General features: G+C 39.7%; 2 protein-coding genes across 2 annotated transcripts; one reads left to right on the forward strand and one right to left on the reverse strand.

Annotated features, from left to right (window-relative positions):
- Positions 1 to 2105: 2105 nt before the first annotated feature.
- cimip2b (ciliary microtubule inner protein 2B) lies at positions 2106 to 6309 on the reverse strand. Its single transcript, XM_083929263.1, has 6 exons — positions 6224 to 6309; positions 5320 to 5519; positions 4624 to 4778; positions 4002 to 4128; positions 2330 to 2542; positions 2106 to 2241 (listed from the first exon to the last, which is right to left on the reverse strand). Exons 1-6 carry the CDS (start codon positions 6286 to 6288, stop codon positions 2147 to 2149), a joined length of 855 nt encoding a protein of 284 aa, XP_083785389.1. The 5' UTR covers positions 6289 to 6309; the 3' UTR covers positions 2106 to 2146.
- Positions 6310 to 8818: 2509 nt separating this feature from the next.
- Positions 8819 to 14842, forward strand: LOC310958863 (uncharacterized protein). The gene is made up of 6 exons (XM_083929998.1): positions 8819 to 9512; positions 12719 to 12880; positions 13069 to 13255; positions 13384 to 13469; positions 13636 to 13724; positions 14026 to 14842. Exons 1-6 carry the CDS (start codon positions 8895 to 8897, stop codon positions 14111 to 14113), a joined length of 1230 nt encoding a protein of 409 aa, XP_083786124.1. The 5' UTR covers positions 8819 to 8894; the 3' UTR covers positions 14114 to 14842.
- Positions 14843 to 15098: the final 256 nt, after the last annotated feature.

Consider the following 15098-nt stretch of genomic DNA (forward strand, 5'->3'; position numbering starts at 1 on the left):
GAACTAAACCTTCTGAGCTGAGGGCGGAGCACAGAGTGGAGCACAGAGTGGAGCACAGAGTGGAGCACAGAGCGGAGCACAGAGCGGAGCACAGAGCGGAGCACAGAGCGGAGCACAGAGTGGAGCACAGAGTGGAGCCTATTTACTGTAATAACAAAAAGTCTGCATGTTAATTCATACACAGTGCCGAACTGATCAGAGAGCTAATAAAATACAGGATTATTAAAATACAGGCCCTTATTCACCAGGCTTCGTGTTACACCGTTTGTGTTGTAAATGCTAAGTAACTATCAGCTAGTTTCAAAATAACTCAGGTTGCACCATTAAAACTAAACATTTTTTTAACAAATAATGACTTACGTCAAAAGCAATCAACTATTTCCTCATTTTCACTGCAACGACTCAGCTCGACTCGGCTCAACTCACTTTTGGTACCAAGTGCTTTTCTCTGTTATGTTTTACACTTTGGATAGTACCCCCTCGATGTAGGCAGGATTTATAGCTGACTATAATATCGACACTGCGTGACACTGCGTGACACTGCCGGAACAACATCTTCAACGTGACATTCGCTGGCACTTGCTGGACACTCCTCATTTAATCTGCAGCCAAACAGAAGTATATCTGCACTTGGTTAAATTGCGGCGTACTTTTAGTTCTAGTATCTGCTCAGCTAGCTTGGAACCTCGACTGAGTTGGTACCAAAAAAGGTACTAGGTTATAGCCACAACTTTGCAAATGGAAAACCAAAAACCAGTGAGTCGAATTGAGTAGTGCCGTGCCGTACCATGCAGTGAGAATGTGGCATATGCAATCCAAGGAAAAATATGTGTTAAATGTATTAGTATTCAGGCCTTTGTAGAATGAGTGGTAAATATCAGATCTAATGGAGACTATTTAGCTACTCATTTAGTTTGACGTTAAAATGCTTTTTCTAACTGTTGTTTTATTTTTGTGAAATGTGATTTAAAACCTAGTTTACGTCATCATTAAACAACATTCAGATATGTCGACCATAGTTTATATTATCTCTAATTTTTCAGTGTCTGGTTGGGTTTGCTAACACTAGAGTTACACCTGGAAATTAATCAGTTTGTGTGGTGCAACCTGTTTTAATTTGGTGATACATTACTTAGTAAACATTTAGCCTACCTTAAATTTGGTTTAAACTTTTGAACAGCCAGTGCAACCTGCTCCCGTTGTAACTCCTGATATTGATATTCAAAAGTCCCTCAGTCCCACAGTAGATCCTGAACGCTTTTCCAGGAAATAGCTTGATGAATGAGGGCCAATTTACAATTGCAGTTGCACTCTGGAATAAACTTTAATTTTCCTGTAGGTGAATATCAATCATAAAATGTGGATATTGACCTGCTTTAGACTGTTGGACATTCTTGTGGTGCAAAACTGTTAATTTATCATATTTCACTGTTGTTCTCTCCATAGCTATAGCCAACCTTTATCTACAGACTGAAAAATAGAAAGCAATACACCGTTAGTAGTGCCAAATTTGCTACACACCAGCCTTGTGGATTATCAGTGTTAGTCTTATTTCCACTAACTTGCTTCCTTGAGCAGATTCCCAGCATGGATCTACTGTAATGCATGAGTTAACAGTAGCTGCTTCGGTACTTCCTAGGTCTCTTAACTCCCTGTTAATGTTTTAGTTAGGTTTGGACATTTTCTGGCACTGGAATTTTAAGTGTGTAGAATTGTTTGATATATAAAGTATTATGTCTTCCAGTGAAGTTTGTTGAGTTGCACAACTATGAGCCATCTTGTGGCTGTTTCAGGTACTTAAATGTGTCGGGTATATTTTGATAGATTGGTGGTTAAGGTAGGAAAGAACAGAAGATGTTTTTGTTTTCTTTAATGTACTGCAATAATGTGAAGTCTGTGGAATCATTTCACCCAGCGTCATTTCTCTCAACCTCTGAATGCTTCCTTTAATGCAGTGACAATCAAAGTCTGTCAATAAAGACGTCTTCTTGTATGCCAACAGTAAACAGTACAAATGTTTATTCACATGCCACATATTTTTGCAATCAAGCACAAATAGTTTTCATGAAAATGTGATTCTTTTCTGATTAGTTCCTTCATGTTCACCTTGCCTGTAATGATCATTTTATCAAAATGTAATATGTTTTTATGACTTTGCCTGACGGATCTTCTTGATGCCGCTCTTTTCCAGTGCATTCTGAGAAAGTTGGCCGAAGGTATGTCCATACATGAACTGGTATCCTGTGGGATCGTGTAGAGTTAGAAATGCTAGAACTTGATGTAACTTTTTCCTTGTAGTGTGAAATTTATTGCTTACACTGACACTTACCTGGGATGTGTCCTGTGAATGACGGCACCACACTCCTGTTTGATGGATAGATAGTGGGCATGGGAGTTATTGTACTTTTATTCCTCACTGGGAACTCTTGGGACGTGGGGTCAGTCCACTGCTGCTTCCCAAACTGGATCAGTGCCTGGTTGGTCGTGACAGGGAAACCTTTGCCAATGAGGAAGCGGGATTTTGGCACATGACCTGTAAAACCTGTAAAAAGACACCACTCAGTGAGCTACTTGAGTACTGTAGGAAATATTTGGCATGGTATGCAAGATAAATTTAATATAAAACCACTATCAATATTGTATATATATGTTTTTGCATTCCACATGGTTGCATTTCCAGCCACTGCAAGCGGCTGTTTCCAACAAAAATGCTCTAAAAAGCCACTGTAAACTCACTGCTCTGTACCAAATAGCAGACATACATATTTAACAATACCTGTAAAGTCAAATATCTAGCAGCTAAAGAACCAGGTATTTTTTCTTACTTACTGTATTTATCAGGCCAGAAATGCTTTGATACTGTTGGTCTCTGCATGATTGACATGTTAAGTGTTTCATAAAATGTTAGCCATAACAATAAGTCACAAGTCAGTCATATTTCAGGGCTGTGTCTGTCATCTTGCTTTGGTGTATCAAGGTGATTAATGCAGCTTTAAAGCAAGCGGTAACCTCTGAGGCTGAAAAATAAAGTCAACATGTAAGTGCCAAAAACTGCACTTCCTCAAATGGCCACTTGAGGCGAGTCAATCTCCATAGACCCTAAAATGCCCAATTTCACACCATAATCAAACATCTTTTAAGTCTGGAACATAAAACTGTTTTGGTCTCTATGGCTAATTTGCCACCCATTTTAATTATATTAAGTTTTAAAGTTATGTATAATTAAATGAGTGGTTGCTTTGAGTGTCCTTCAGCAACCAAGCTTCATTCAACCCATCTCAGCTCCACCAACACTCTTTGCTCATGTTTGGATTAACCGGAAGCAGGAGGAGTCAGTTGCAAAGATGGCGATGGCTGGAGCTGCCCATAATGAGCTACACAATGGCTCTTCAGAAACCTATGGATGATGTCACAAAGACAACATCCATGTTTTATACAGTCCACGCTTAAAATGTTCAATATTTTTTACATCAACAATGGTTTTAATAAGAAAGGGGTTATTTGTGGTGACTGACCCAAAGAGAATTATCATTAGACCAACAGTTAATTTCAGCTCTTCGGAGCATTTCAGCATCTTTCAGTTCAGCCCATAACTTTCTATATTTGTCCGCTCATTGCTCTCATAGTGTGATTTTTGGCCACCGCAGCAGAAAATTTTCCAAATCTGACCGTACATGCTATCTGCTGGGCACCAACTGCGGACAGAAAAAGTTAGTGACACGCTGGTAAACATATTGGAGCATTTAGCAGCTAAAGAGCCGAACAGTTCCCTCATGAGTGAGTGGAGATAAAAATGAGATGAAAGCAGAGTGAAATACAGTATGTCTCCAACCGCATGCTCATGTAAATGTGTAAATAGGTATCTGTTTGCCATATCAACTTAAAAGTTGATTGTTATGTTCACAGCTCATTTACTCTACCTCAAAGATGCCAAAATAAAGTCTATTTTTGCAGGTTTAATGCATTTGACTGGAAACAACTGTTAAAGTGCTCAGTTGAACCTGAGATGAAGTACTTGTGCGGGTTATCATCATCCATGGAGTATGGTTTTCCAGAAGGAGTGAAGGACTTCAAGGGTCTGTAGGTGATTACTTTGTTGGAGATTGCTGTCAAGGGGGGTCTTGGTCTCTGGGCCAAATGATAACAGAGAACCATTAAAATATGCATCGCTCAGAAATCATTCAAACAAAGATTATATTGTGGAATCTTTGGAATTTAATCTAAATCTGTTGCAGTATAAATTACATCAGTAAGTGCCATAAGAAAACCAATTACACTGCTGATATTCCTTTCAATGATCTAAAAAGGTCCATGTATGTGGATCTCTGAGACATATGTTGCAAATCTTTAGTTTGCTTCTTCTGTAAAGCTAACCAGTTCTGCCTCTCAGTCTTTCTCTGGGTGGATTACATTTCAGTGAACTGACACTGGAGTCCCACTATGGATAATTAAACAAGAGTGAAGCTATTCAGAGGTGCTGTCTCAACCGAATGTCCCATTCAAGTGAATGAGAAAGCATGTCCAAGCGTTTGACTGGTACTGTATGAGTGTGTGTGTAGACTGAGGGAGGGACTGGTAGAGAGAGAGCATGTTGGTGTAAGAGAGAGAGAGAGAGAGAGTTACTTCAAACTGTTGGTTGGTGTAGTTTACATCATCTGCCAGGTCTGTTGATTGCCGGCGGGTCCTCACTCGCCTGTCCTGGTAAAACTCAGACAACGCTTTACGACATGTTTCAGAGTAGCTGCAGGCAAAGTAGTTCTGACTCTTCGGAATGAAGCCTAAAACAGCAACAAGTGCATTTAAAAGGATCGGTTGAGCCACATTTCTTGTAGTGTCTAGCCATCAAGATAGTTTTAGTTTTACTTGATCAGTTTCTATCTCTTTCTGTCGCCCACCCTCTTCAAAAATATGTGTGCAAGCAAAGTAAACGCATGGAAAAAAGGACTTAACTTTGAAATGAATTGTGCAAAAGTTGCTACAAATATGGCTGTCTGGTGTATGCTATCTTGATTTTCAACACTGTTCCACTTAACTGGTCACTTATACTTAATAATTTAGCAAGAGGATACAATTATTCTCATGGTCTCATGTTGTTGTGCTGTGAAAGCTCACATATTTAAAGGAGTATTGCCAGATTTAAAGGTAATACATACAGGCAGGTACATACTGCTGATTGCCATTTCATTATTATTCATCATGACTAAGTCTTTAACATCTTGTTGCTTTAAAAGTTGCCAAATGTTGTCCCTTATAAGAAATAAGTGCCCATGAGGTGTTCGGTTACTCTGCTGTCACTGTGTGTTAGTGTGCGATACCTACCTGTGTATCCTGGTATCTTCAAGTTACTGTCAGGGACGCTGCTCAGTGTGACACACCGTCTGTCTGTGGAGGGGACGTGTCCCGTGTGGAGGACCAGATGATTGGAGTGTTTCACCTCGGGACTGGTCAGCAGCTCGGATGTGAGCTGGCCGTAAGACTTCCCCATATTGTACTTGAGCTGTGGGCAATATCCTGCATACCTGAACACAATAGGTAGTCCGGGGTAAATGCAAACTCTGGCGTCAACTGTGCCTCAGCAGCAGCTTTTCAGTTGGAAACAATATATATTTTTATTATGATTATTAATTTTACTTCTGTAATATCATTGTTGTTACTTCATATTTATTTTATGGTTCACTACTTTTGGTGGCTTTTTATATATTAAAGTATTTTTTTTGCTGATAGCCTATTATCCTAATTCATTCATTTATTAAAAATAAAATTATTGAATTGCTTTTGCCTACCTGTGTTTTTGTAAAGCACTTTGAGCTGCAGTTCATGTTATGGGAGAAGCTATATATATATATAATGAAGTGTATCATCATTATTATTATTATTATTATGATTTAGGAAATTTTATGATATCAATTTAACAGATTTAACACATTTTCTGGTGGACAAATGAACAGGAACACCCTACTGAATAATGCAGAACGCATTAATAATGTCACCAGTAAATACGGCTGCACAAAATATCACACAGCCTAGATTTAACAGCACTCTGACAAAACTTTAATAAAATAAACAAACTCACTTTATTTTAGGATTGCATTATATTTGACATGTTCTTATAATAACTGAACAGTAATAAGGAGCCGGTTATGCTACACATAATATTTTATCTTTAGTATTTAAAGGTTATTTCTCGCCGAATCTAGTGTCAGGAGACATATGTCCTACTTACCCCGGTATATAGTGTGGATCAGGTGTCAGCAGAACTTTGCTGAATTTAGGGGCATATTTCTCCATGTTGGTCCTGTCTAAGGCTGGAGCGGGTTGTCCTCCTGAGCGCGCGCGGTGTTTGCTGGTTGCTACAGAGAATCAGACACAAACACTGATGGAGCTCAGTGTCAATAAACTGAGGCGTGCACCGAAACCGTTTCTGCAGGGACAAAAATAACATCGTTTTTATAATGCAGCCTACATAGTAGAAAGCGTAACAGAACTTTAAATGAAAAGTGATTGTGATCTAAATGTTGTGCTGTTACCCTTTCATCACTTTTTGGCATGTTTTGGTCAACTATGCCTACTACTGTACTCGGACTTATAGTTTTGTTGATGCGTTGGCTACATTTCCTCCTTGAAAAGGCTCCCGGAGTTACCAGGGGAGCTGCTGTTCTCACTTTGAGTGGCCTACTGTGTGACAGACTGACTAAGCACTAAACATCAGTGTACTCCGCTGCTGTAGTGTTAAAAGGGAGCGTGGGGGTTGGTATTGGTATTAAGTGACTCTTAAAATAGATACATAAATAGGTATTCTTAAGAAATGCTCAGCAACGACCCCTAGCGATGTTCTTTTCTAATGGCAGCGGGGGGGGGGGGGGGGGGGGGGTGTTTTCACTGACCACAGCACAAGACATTTCAATATAAAGTGTTTTAGAAATACAGAAGTCAGTGACAACAATAAATAAATACAATTATCTGAGTAAACATAAATAAATGAACGAAGGAAGGAATAAATAAATAGATAATTAAATAAATGATTACAAAGGCCTATATATCAAGCCCACTCACCTTCCTCCAAAGTGCTTTAATTTGAATTACATTAAACATACATTCATTATTTGCCAAACTGTTCAGTTACATTTCTTTTAAATTTCCTCTCAACATACATGAAGGGAAATACTGAAAGGAAAGCCCTCTGCACTTGGAATGAAATGCTGAGTGGAAATACTCACCACTTAATGTATCTATTTATTCACACAAGTATTTAGATGCAGTCTAAAAACCCCATAAAACATCAACTATATTTATTTTAGTTACAGATAAAAAACACAGATTATGTGATTATGACAGATTATTAGCTTTGATATGAGCATGTGTGTAATACAATTAAGACAGACTTGAAATCATGTTTAACAGAGTGGCAGATAAACACCACAGCGAACAATGAAGGACAGTAATTTATGTATTTATATTCAGTGGGACGAGGTAAATCATATGTTGGTTGAACGGGGATACATTTGGTGCAACAGCACAGAAAAACAAGACTTATCTTTGTGGTTTAAGTATCACAGGTAGAATGATAGTGTGAGTGTGTGTGTGTGTGTGTGTGTGTGTGTGTGTGTGTGTGTGTGAGTGTGTGTGTGTGTGTGTGTGCGTGTGTGCGTGTGTGTGTGAGTGTGTGTGTGTGTGTGTGTGTGTGTGTGTGCGTGTGTGCGTGTGTGTGTGTGTGTGTGTATGTGTGTGTGTGTGTGTGTGTGTGTGTGTGTGTGTGTGTGTGTGTGTGTGTGTGTGTGCGTGTGTGCGTGTGTGTGTGTGTGTGTGAGTGTGTGTATGTGTGTGTGTGTGTGTGTGTGTGTGGGGAAAAATACAGAAACAAAAGTCAAATAGAAAAATAAAATAGCATTAACATTCATGACAGGACATCAGCAGCTGTGACTGTGGGCACTGACTCAAAACCACCCTTTTGTGAATGATCTCGTGTGTCTGATCAGATGCGGCCACTTTTCATCTGGGGAATGCAGATCATATCTGCGGAGTGTCCACTCTACACATTCCTGCGCTCGCAGATAAATCTGGGTTTTGTTGAAATGACGAAACAGCGTTTCCTTCTTCAGCATCACACACATACCATAATGCTGCATATCCACTCAGGAATTTTAACATATCACGTTACCTTTCTAATATACTTGCTCACCTATGAATGAATGAGTTAGGTTTAAGGTATGTAGGTCATGAGGAAGTCAAGTGAGTTTTGTCTCCATCTCAAGCTGATGTAAAAATCAAGTTTTATTGTTTATTAAAATGTCATTTTATGTGTCTTTCCAATGCTTTTAATACTTTATATAAATCACTTTGCATTACCTTGTCGTTGAATTGTGCTATAAAATAAACTTACCTTGCCTTAAATGTAGTTATTAAAGAAAGAAAGAAAGAAAGAAAGAAAGAAAGGGAAACATTTGAATGACTGCGCTGAGACTTTTTCTTGTCATTTTTCCTTTGTTTTTACTCCCTTGCAGCATCTCTGAAAAGCACCATATAACTGAAGTGTATGTCTATTGAATTGTGTGTGAGTGAAGACACAGGTTAAATATGTATCCATGTCATAGCTTGTTCTTGTTATGTCTTGGATTTCTCGCAGGTGTGGGAACAAATCAAACATTTCAAACAGCGGTGCAGATGAGTCACACTTCCAGGATTTAGTGACAGGAAGGCGCAGGTATGAACACGCAGCCCCGCGCTGTGACAGGACAGATGATGGGGAGAGGCGTGGTGAAGGAACCGGAGGCGGATCAGAGTGGATGTTTTGAATTCTACTTCACCAGTTCACCTCGGCTCATGACTGCGTGGGCCGTACGGACTCATTCTCCTACTGCAGTTCAGAAGCCGAGGTGTGAGGGACAGAGGGGGGGATGAATCTATACAGGAGCTTTGGGAACCTCATGGAGGCTTGGGTAACTGAGGAAGACCAGTGTTTGGACTCAGCGTGGCTTGGAAATAATGATGAAGACCCCCCTACACCTTCCTCCGACGCGGGGACAAACCTGCGCTCAGAATCCGTGGACTCTGGAGTGGAGACAGCCAGCTCTGTCACGTCCTTCCCTGCTACACCGTCCTCTGTCTCAGCAGATAACGCTGAAATTGACACATTTGCACCAGAAAGAGAAGTCGACAGACTCACTCCAGCCTCGACCTCACAGTCTCCAGTCCTGTCCTCTCCTGAGACGTCCTCTTTCCAGCGCCTCAGCCCCAGCAGAGCTCAGGAGAGATCCACAGCCTTGCACTTAAAAGTAGAACAAGCACTACAGAAGACTGGCTCGCAACGACTGAAGAACAAACGAGAGCCCCTCACAGTGGATGAGGTGCTCAGGCGACGACCTCAAGCGTCTGAGTTAGTGAGAAGTCAAAGGTCAGAGAGTTTTGGTCCAAGGAGGACGATCAACCCATCAGCGCACACGAGGCAAACGTCACACATGTGCAGAAGGCCGAGGTCTATGATAGACAAGCTGCCAGCTCAGACAAGATTAGAGGTGAGATGCTGTTTATATCACAAACCAAACTGAAGTGGTGGAGGAAGATTTCACTTAATAGTACTTAAGAACTAATGCCACACAGTAAAATGACTCTGTTATAAATGTTACTCAAGTATAATCAGAAGAATGTGCTTAAAGTATCAAAGTAAAAGTCCCCTGTGACTGTACTATCATGTATTGTATCATTAGATCATTATTACGCATGCATTAATGTAAAAGCAGGACTTAACGGAGATCAGTTTAAACCATTTCGTATGAGACTGCCGCTTGTGATTTTTCTCATGTATTTATCTGCTGACTATTTTTTGTCCATTTGTAAAACAGTGAGCAAAGCTTTCACAATTACCAAGGGCCCAAAGTGACGTAATGTGTTTTCTACAATCAAATCCAGGTCTAAACCTCTAAAAATACATTAAAATTATAACAAGGGAAAAAAACGATCTTAATAGTTTTCCATAAATTGTTCTATCATTCATTTCACAACATATTTTGTTAGGTACAGTAGTTTAATTGGTAACAAAGCATCATATTTGATATTTGACACTCTTCATATGTTTTGTTTGCAAAAACCTTTTTTTATAAAGTAACTAAAGCTGTCAGATAAGTGAAGAGAAGTACAAAGTGTAATATCTGCCTCCAAAATGTCATGGTGTAGAAGTGTAAACATAAAATTAAATTGTCAAATACAAATTCTTCAAAGTACTTGAGTATGTGTACTTAATTACTTTCCAAGATTTCTAAGGATTTAGTTTTTTTGGGGGGGGGAAACAGAAGGCATAAAAACACTTTTATTTCAATTCAATTCAATTTTATTTATAGTGCCAAATCATAACAAAAGTTATCTCAGGACACTTTACAGAGTTGGTAAAGACCACACTCTATGACTTATTTATGATTTACATAGACCCAACAATTCCTCCATAGAGTACGGTGGCAACGAAAACCTTCCCTATAACAGGCAGGAACGTCGGACAGACCCTGCTCTGTGGAGGACGGCCATCTGTCTTGACCGGTTGGGGAGGAAGAAAAGGAGAGAGAAAGAGAGAAAAGACGGGCAGATGTACAGAGAGAGACAAAGGCAGACACAAAGACAGACAGACAGACACACTTCCAGAGATGCAAGCAACCACAAAGTAACAGTGACTGTAGTGATAGCTAAAGCAATGTGAATATGACTTACAAGTTATGGCAGTTAATACAACAGAACAGCAACAAACAGGCACAGCTAGAGTGACAGAACATGGCAATGATAATAATTATGGTGGCAAACATGGAGTTGAATTAGTTACATGTATTGATGAGACATGAACGATACAGACAGACAGGATAAAAGCTCAGAGTATCAGCAACAGGAGTATCCCCCGGCAGACTAGGCCTATAGCAGCATCATTAAGAATGACAAAATAAGCTTATACTGTTTCTAATTTCTTTTCTTTTTTTGGGAGTAGTTTCAGGATGACATAAGTTTTGCAGTAACATGTACGGTCTTGCTGAACGCAGGCTTGTAATTGTGAAAGGAAAGCCTCAAAGAAAGTCTCGGAAGTGTAACAAGCTGGTGACAATGTGTCTACTTTTACCTTAGTTAAAGGGTGACAACACACATTATAAGTAGGACAGGCATGTCATTACTCATACTGGATCTCTTTCATGCAACATGTCAGGAGTCTGTCTGCGGTGCAAGGGATCGTAAACCAGTCTGCCCAGGTGACTTCACGCCCACAGGCACAAGAGGAATTGGTGGAGACATGTTGGGGAAGCTCATACAGTCTATGAGGAAGCTGAGCAGTCCGTGGGGTTTTTGCTAAAAGAAACAGACATGCCGTTGAAAAAATGATGGAAAAATGTGTTTTATTTTGACCAACAATGTAAACCAACATAGGATATGTCCCTCTTCACATGTACCACGAGTTAGTGTCCTCAGTGTGAAAATCAATGAATTCTGACAGCACACAGAGGTGTGGAAATGACGGGATTAACTGTGCGATTTCATATCTAATTACGTCTTCAAAGTGTCTTTAGACTTAAGGTGTGTCCGTGCACTCTGTTTCCTTGTACTAAGGCATGTACTAATGCATCACTGAGGAGACATTTAATACTAAGTAGACATAATTTCCCAATTATGTACTTATTGTAATTCAGTCGGCTACTGTCATGATTCAAATTATAAATTGAATATCTTTGAGGTCTGGACTGTTGGTCTGACAAAATGTTCAATTTCAAGACAGCTTCCTGTAATGGATGTTTCTTTTTCTTTTCCCCCTGACACTTTGTACACAATTGATAATAAAATAATAAATACATTCATTGACACAAAAAAATAATCTTTAGTTGCAGACCAGATTCTGTTAATCATTAAGACAAACAATCTACAGCCATACTCATGCTCTGTGAGCTAAATGCTCTGCTTTGCTAAACAGAAATTATTGAAATTCATCCTGAGGTGGACATGAACTTATGTATAACTATTTCAATTTGATTCAATTCAATTCAATTCAATTTTATTTATAGTGTCAATTCATAGGAAAAGTTATCTCAGGACACTTTACAGAGTAGGTAAAGACCACACTCTATGACTTATTTATGATAAACACAGACCCAACAATTCCCCCGTAGAGTACGGTGGCAATGAAAACCTTCCCTATAACAGGCAGGAACGTCAGACAGACCCAGCTCTGTGGAGGACGGACATCTGTCTTGACCGGTTGGGGAGGAAGAAAGAGAGAATTTCATGATTGTACATCCAACAGAAATTGTGATGGCTGAAATGTCTACCTGCTGGCGGCGCTAGAGGAAAAGTCAGGGGGTCACCAAAGTCATTAGGGTTCATCGACTGAGCATCATGAATGTGCGTGCATGTCAATCCATCTGGTAAATGTTAAGATACTTCAGTTCGGACTACTTTGCCCTGATGATGATGGTTGAGGTTAGGCATTGACCTTGAAACATAATAGATATACTGTATATACGGGTTGAGGTTAGGTCGTTGGGCGTTGAGAGTTTTCACAAATCTTGGGTTACCATCATCGAGAAATCCGGCAAAAATACAGTTGCTTCTACAAGTGTATTTTGACGGATTTCTCGAACATTTGCAGAAGGTTTGAAGCGCAGCAGAGAAGTGTAACTTTTAAGTTGACTGAACTTGTATACATTGTGTTATTGGAGCCTACAAGGTTATTTTTTTTCTTGCTTAATGATCTGTGCAGGACCTTGTCGTGGAGGAGAGGAAAGGACTGAGTCCTGGGCTCTACTACTTGGAGCAGGTTTGCCAAATGTTAGAAGAGATTGCCAGACAACAGATGCACAGCCGAGCGTTACAGATGGAGATGGATGCCCTGCGGGAGCATCAAGACGTGGCAGTGAGCCAGGTGAACACATTCATGTATCACATCTTTGCAAAAAACAATTAAGTTGTTGTCACCGTTTCCCCAACGCACTGTGTTTTATAAACAGGACCTGCACTTGTCAAGCTGGCGATGACAAGATGTCTCCTCACAGCCTGAGGGTTCATATGAATTAATAACATTGTTTCTCCCATCACTTGACTCTCTTTCAGGCTCTCAACACCTGTCAGAGTGACTCTAAAGCTGCTGAGGAGGACCTCTCCTTTTGCCCAAGTCTTGAAAATACAGAAAGTGTGAAAGTGTGTAGGCAAAGCGCCAGTGAGCGGAGTAAAGATAATTCTCACACACATTTTCGGCAGAGGTCGGCTTCAGACACAGATCTTTCAACGCTGCATTTACGTGAGTCATAGACCACCTGTTCCTTTGCATTTTCACCTATAGTGGTTTTGTATGTTCAATTGCCAGTCTCAAAATAAATATGCATTGTGTAAACTGCGGCTATATCCTTGCGTGTGTGCCTGGTGCAGGAAGGGTGAATGCAGACTACACTAGAGGGCAGCATCTGTGTGCAGATGACCTGCTGGAGGAGGCAGAGGAAGAGTATGAAAAACAGGTAGAATACACTCATATACAAAACATCATTTATATTTAAGCAATAAACACTTCTAAAGAATAAATGCAGTATGTCATGTGAATTGTGTTATCGTGAGTATTCATAGACATATGTTTCCCCCTCATGATATTCTATGATTTTCAAGTATTTGATTGTGTCTTTTCAGGAGTGTGAAAAAGAGGAGACGAATAACACCAACAGGAACTGGAAGTTAAAATTTGGATCTTTCACGAGAGCAGCGAGAGATACAAAGGGGTGAGAAATTGCCTTTATAGCTGTAACTTCTAAGTGGGTAGGGGAGCAGTATTATTAATCTCACATGATGCATGATGCTCTGAGGAAATGTGTGTGCTGCTCCAACATGGCAGCCGGCCACGCTGACGCAGTGGTCCAGAGCTAATGCACAGTAGATGCAGAGGTTTTCTGTTGGTGGGAGTTGATTTTCAGTCTGCAGTCTTCTATTCTTCCTGAGCATTTTGTCCCTTTTTCATGAAACTGTGGCATCCAGCTTGCTTTGGCCCTGTGTGATGAATTAATGATGAATTTATCTGTACAGCCAACAGATGCAGTCATCTGAGAAAAACTCGGCCCGACGACGGCTGAGCCAGCTGTTCAGGAGGAGGAGGAAAACCCTGCCTGTGTAAATGGACCACAGTGTGTCTGTCATGATGGTTAAACATTTTGCTCTCAGTTCTTAAGAGGAACAAGCTTTTCTTCAAAAGGTCTGAGCACTGTCCTCGCTTTCAGACTTACTTCCTATTCAGCCCATGTGATGTAGCAACCTGCCGTGTTTATTTATTGTCTGCTGTATACTTGCCTTTTTTTATACTGATAAATATGATTTTATATAAAACTGTGGGGATTTCTCTGTCATGTAACCTCGTAGCACTACAAAGCTTGATTTAAAAAACATCAAACTCGTATCTGTATAATAATAATAAGTTGCCAATCAGTGAACAATACTGGTAGGCACTGTATAGTATTGCAATATAAGTTTAATGAAAATATATCTCCCTGAAATTCTTATTCATTTTGTTTGCCTGCAACATAAGAGAAACATGCTTTATACTGATCAAATGCTGCACATCTACATATGAAAAAACAATACAAACAAACTGATATGACTTCACCTCGTAGGCCTTTCTAATAACATCTTATTAATCATTTATTCTATAAAATGTCTAGAAAACTGCACCTTTCACAAGGTGTGAAAGAGGTAAACACGAAGTCCTAATTAGCTTGCTTTGTCTGACCAACAGTTCAAATACAAAAATATAATCAATTTACAATGATATGCTCTTTAATGTAGCTGAAAAACTGGATCAGTGTTTGTTGTGTATTTTTGCTTCCAACCCGACTTAAACATTTAATCACTGAGCAAAATTCCTGATGAAACATATTCAGTGAGTGTGTCAGTTTGGAGTAGATGAATGAATAAATCAATTGGTTGAATTAAGGGATCTTTAAAGTTTTTTTTATATAAAGGGTAAAATACAGTATTACTGACTTTGAACCTGGAGACAACCTTCACTTTTGAAGCATCAAAGCCATTTCAAGATTTTCATCTCAATTGCAAAAAATAGGGTAGAGGGCCGTCATGGTTTTGGTACATTTCATCACACCATTTAA

The sequence above is a fragment of the Echiichthys vipera genome (assembly GCF_963691815.1).
Source record: "Echiichthys vipera genome assembly, chromosome: 16".
NCBI classification, from domain to species: domain Eukaryota; kingdom Metazoa; phylum Chordata; class Actinopteri; order Perciformes; family Trachinidae; genus Echiichthys; species Echiichthys vipera.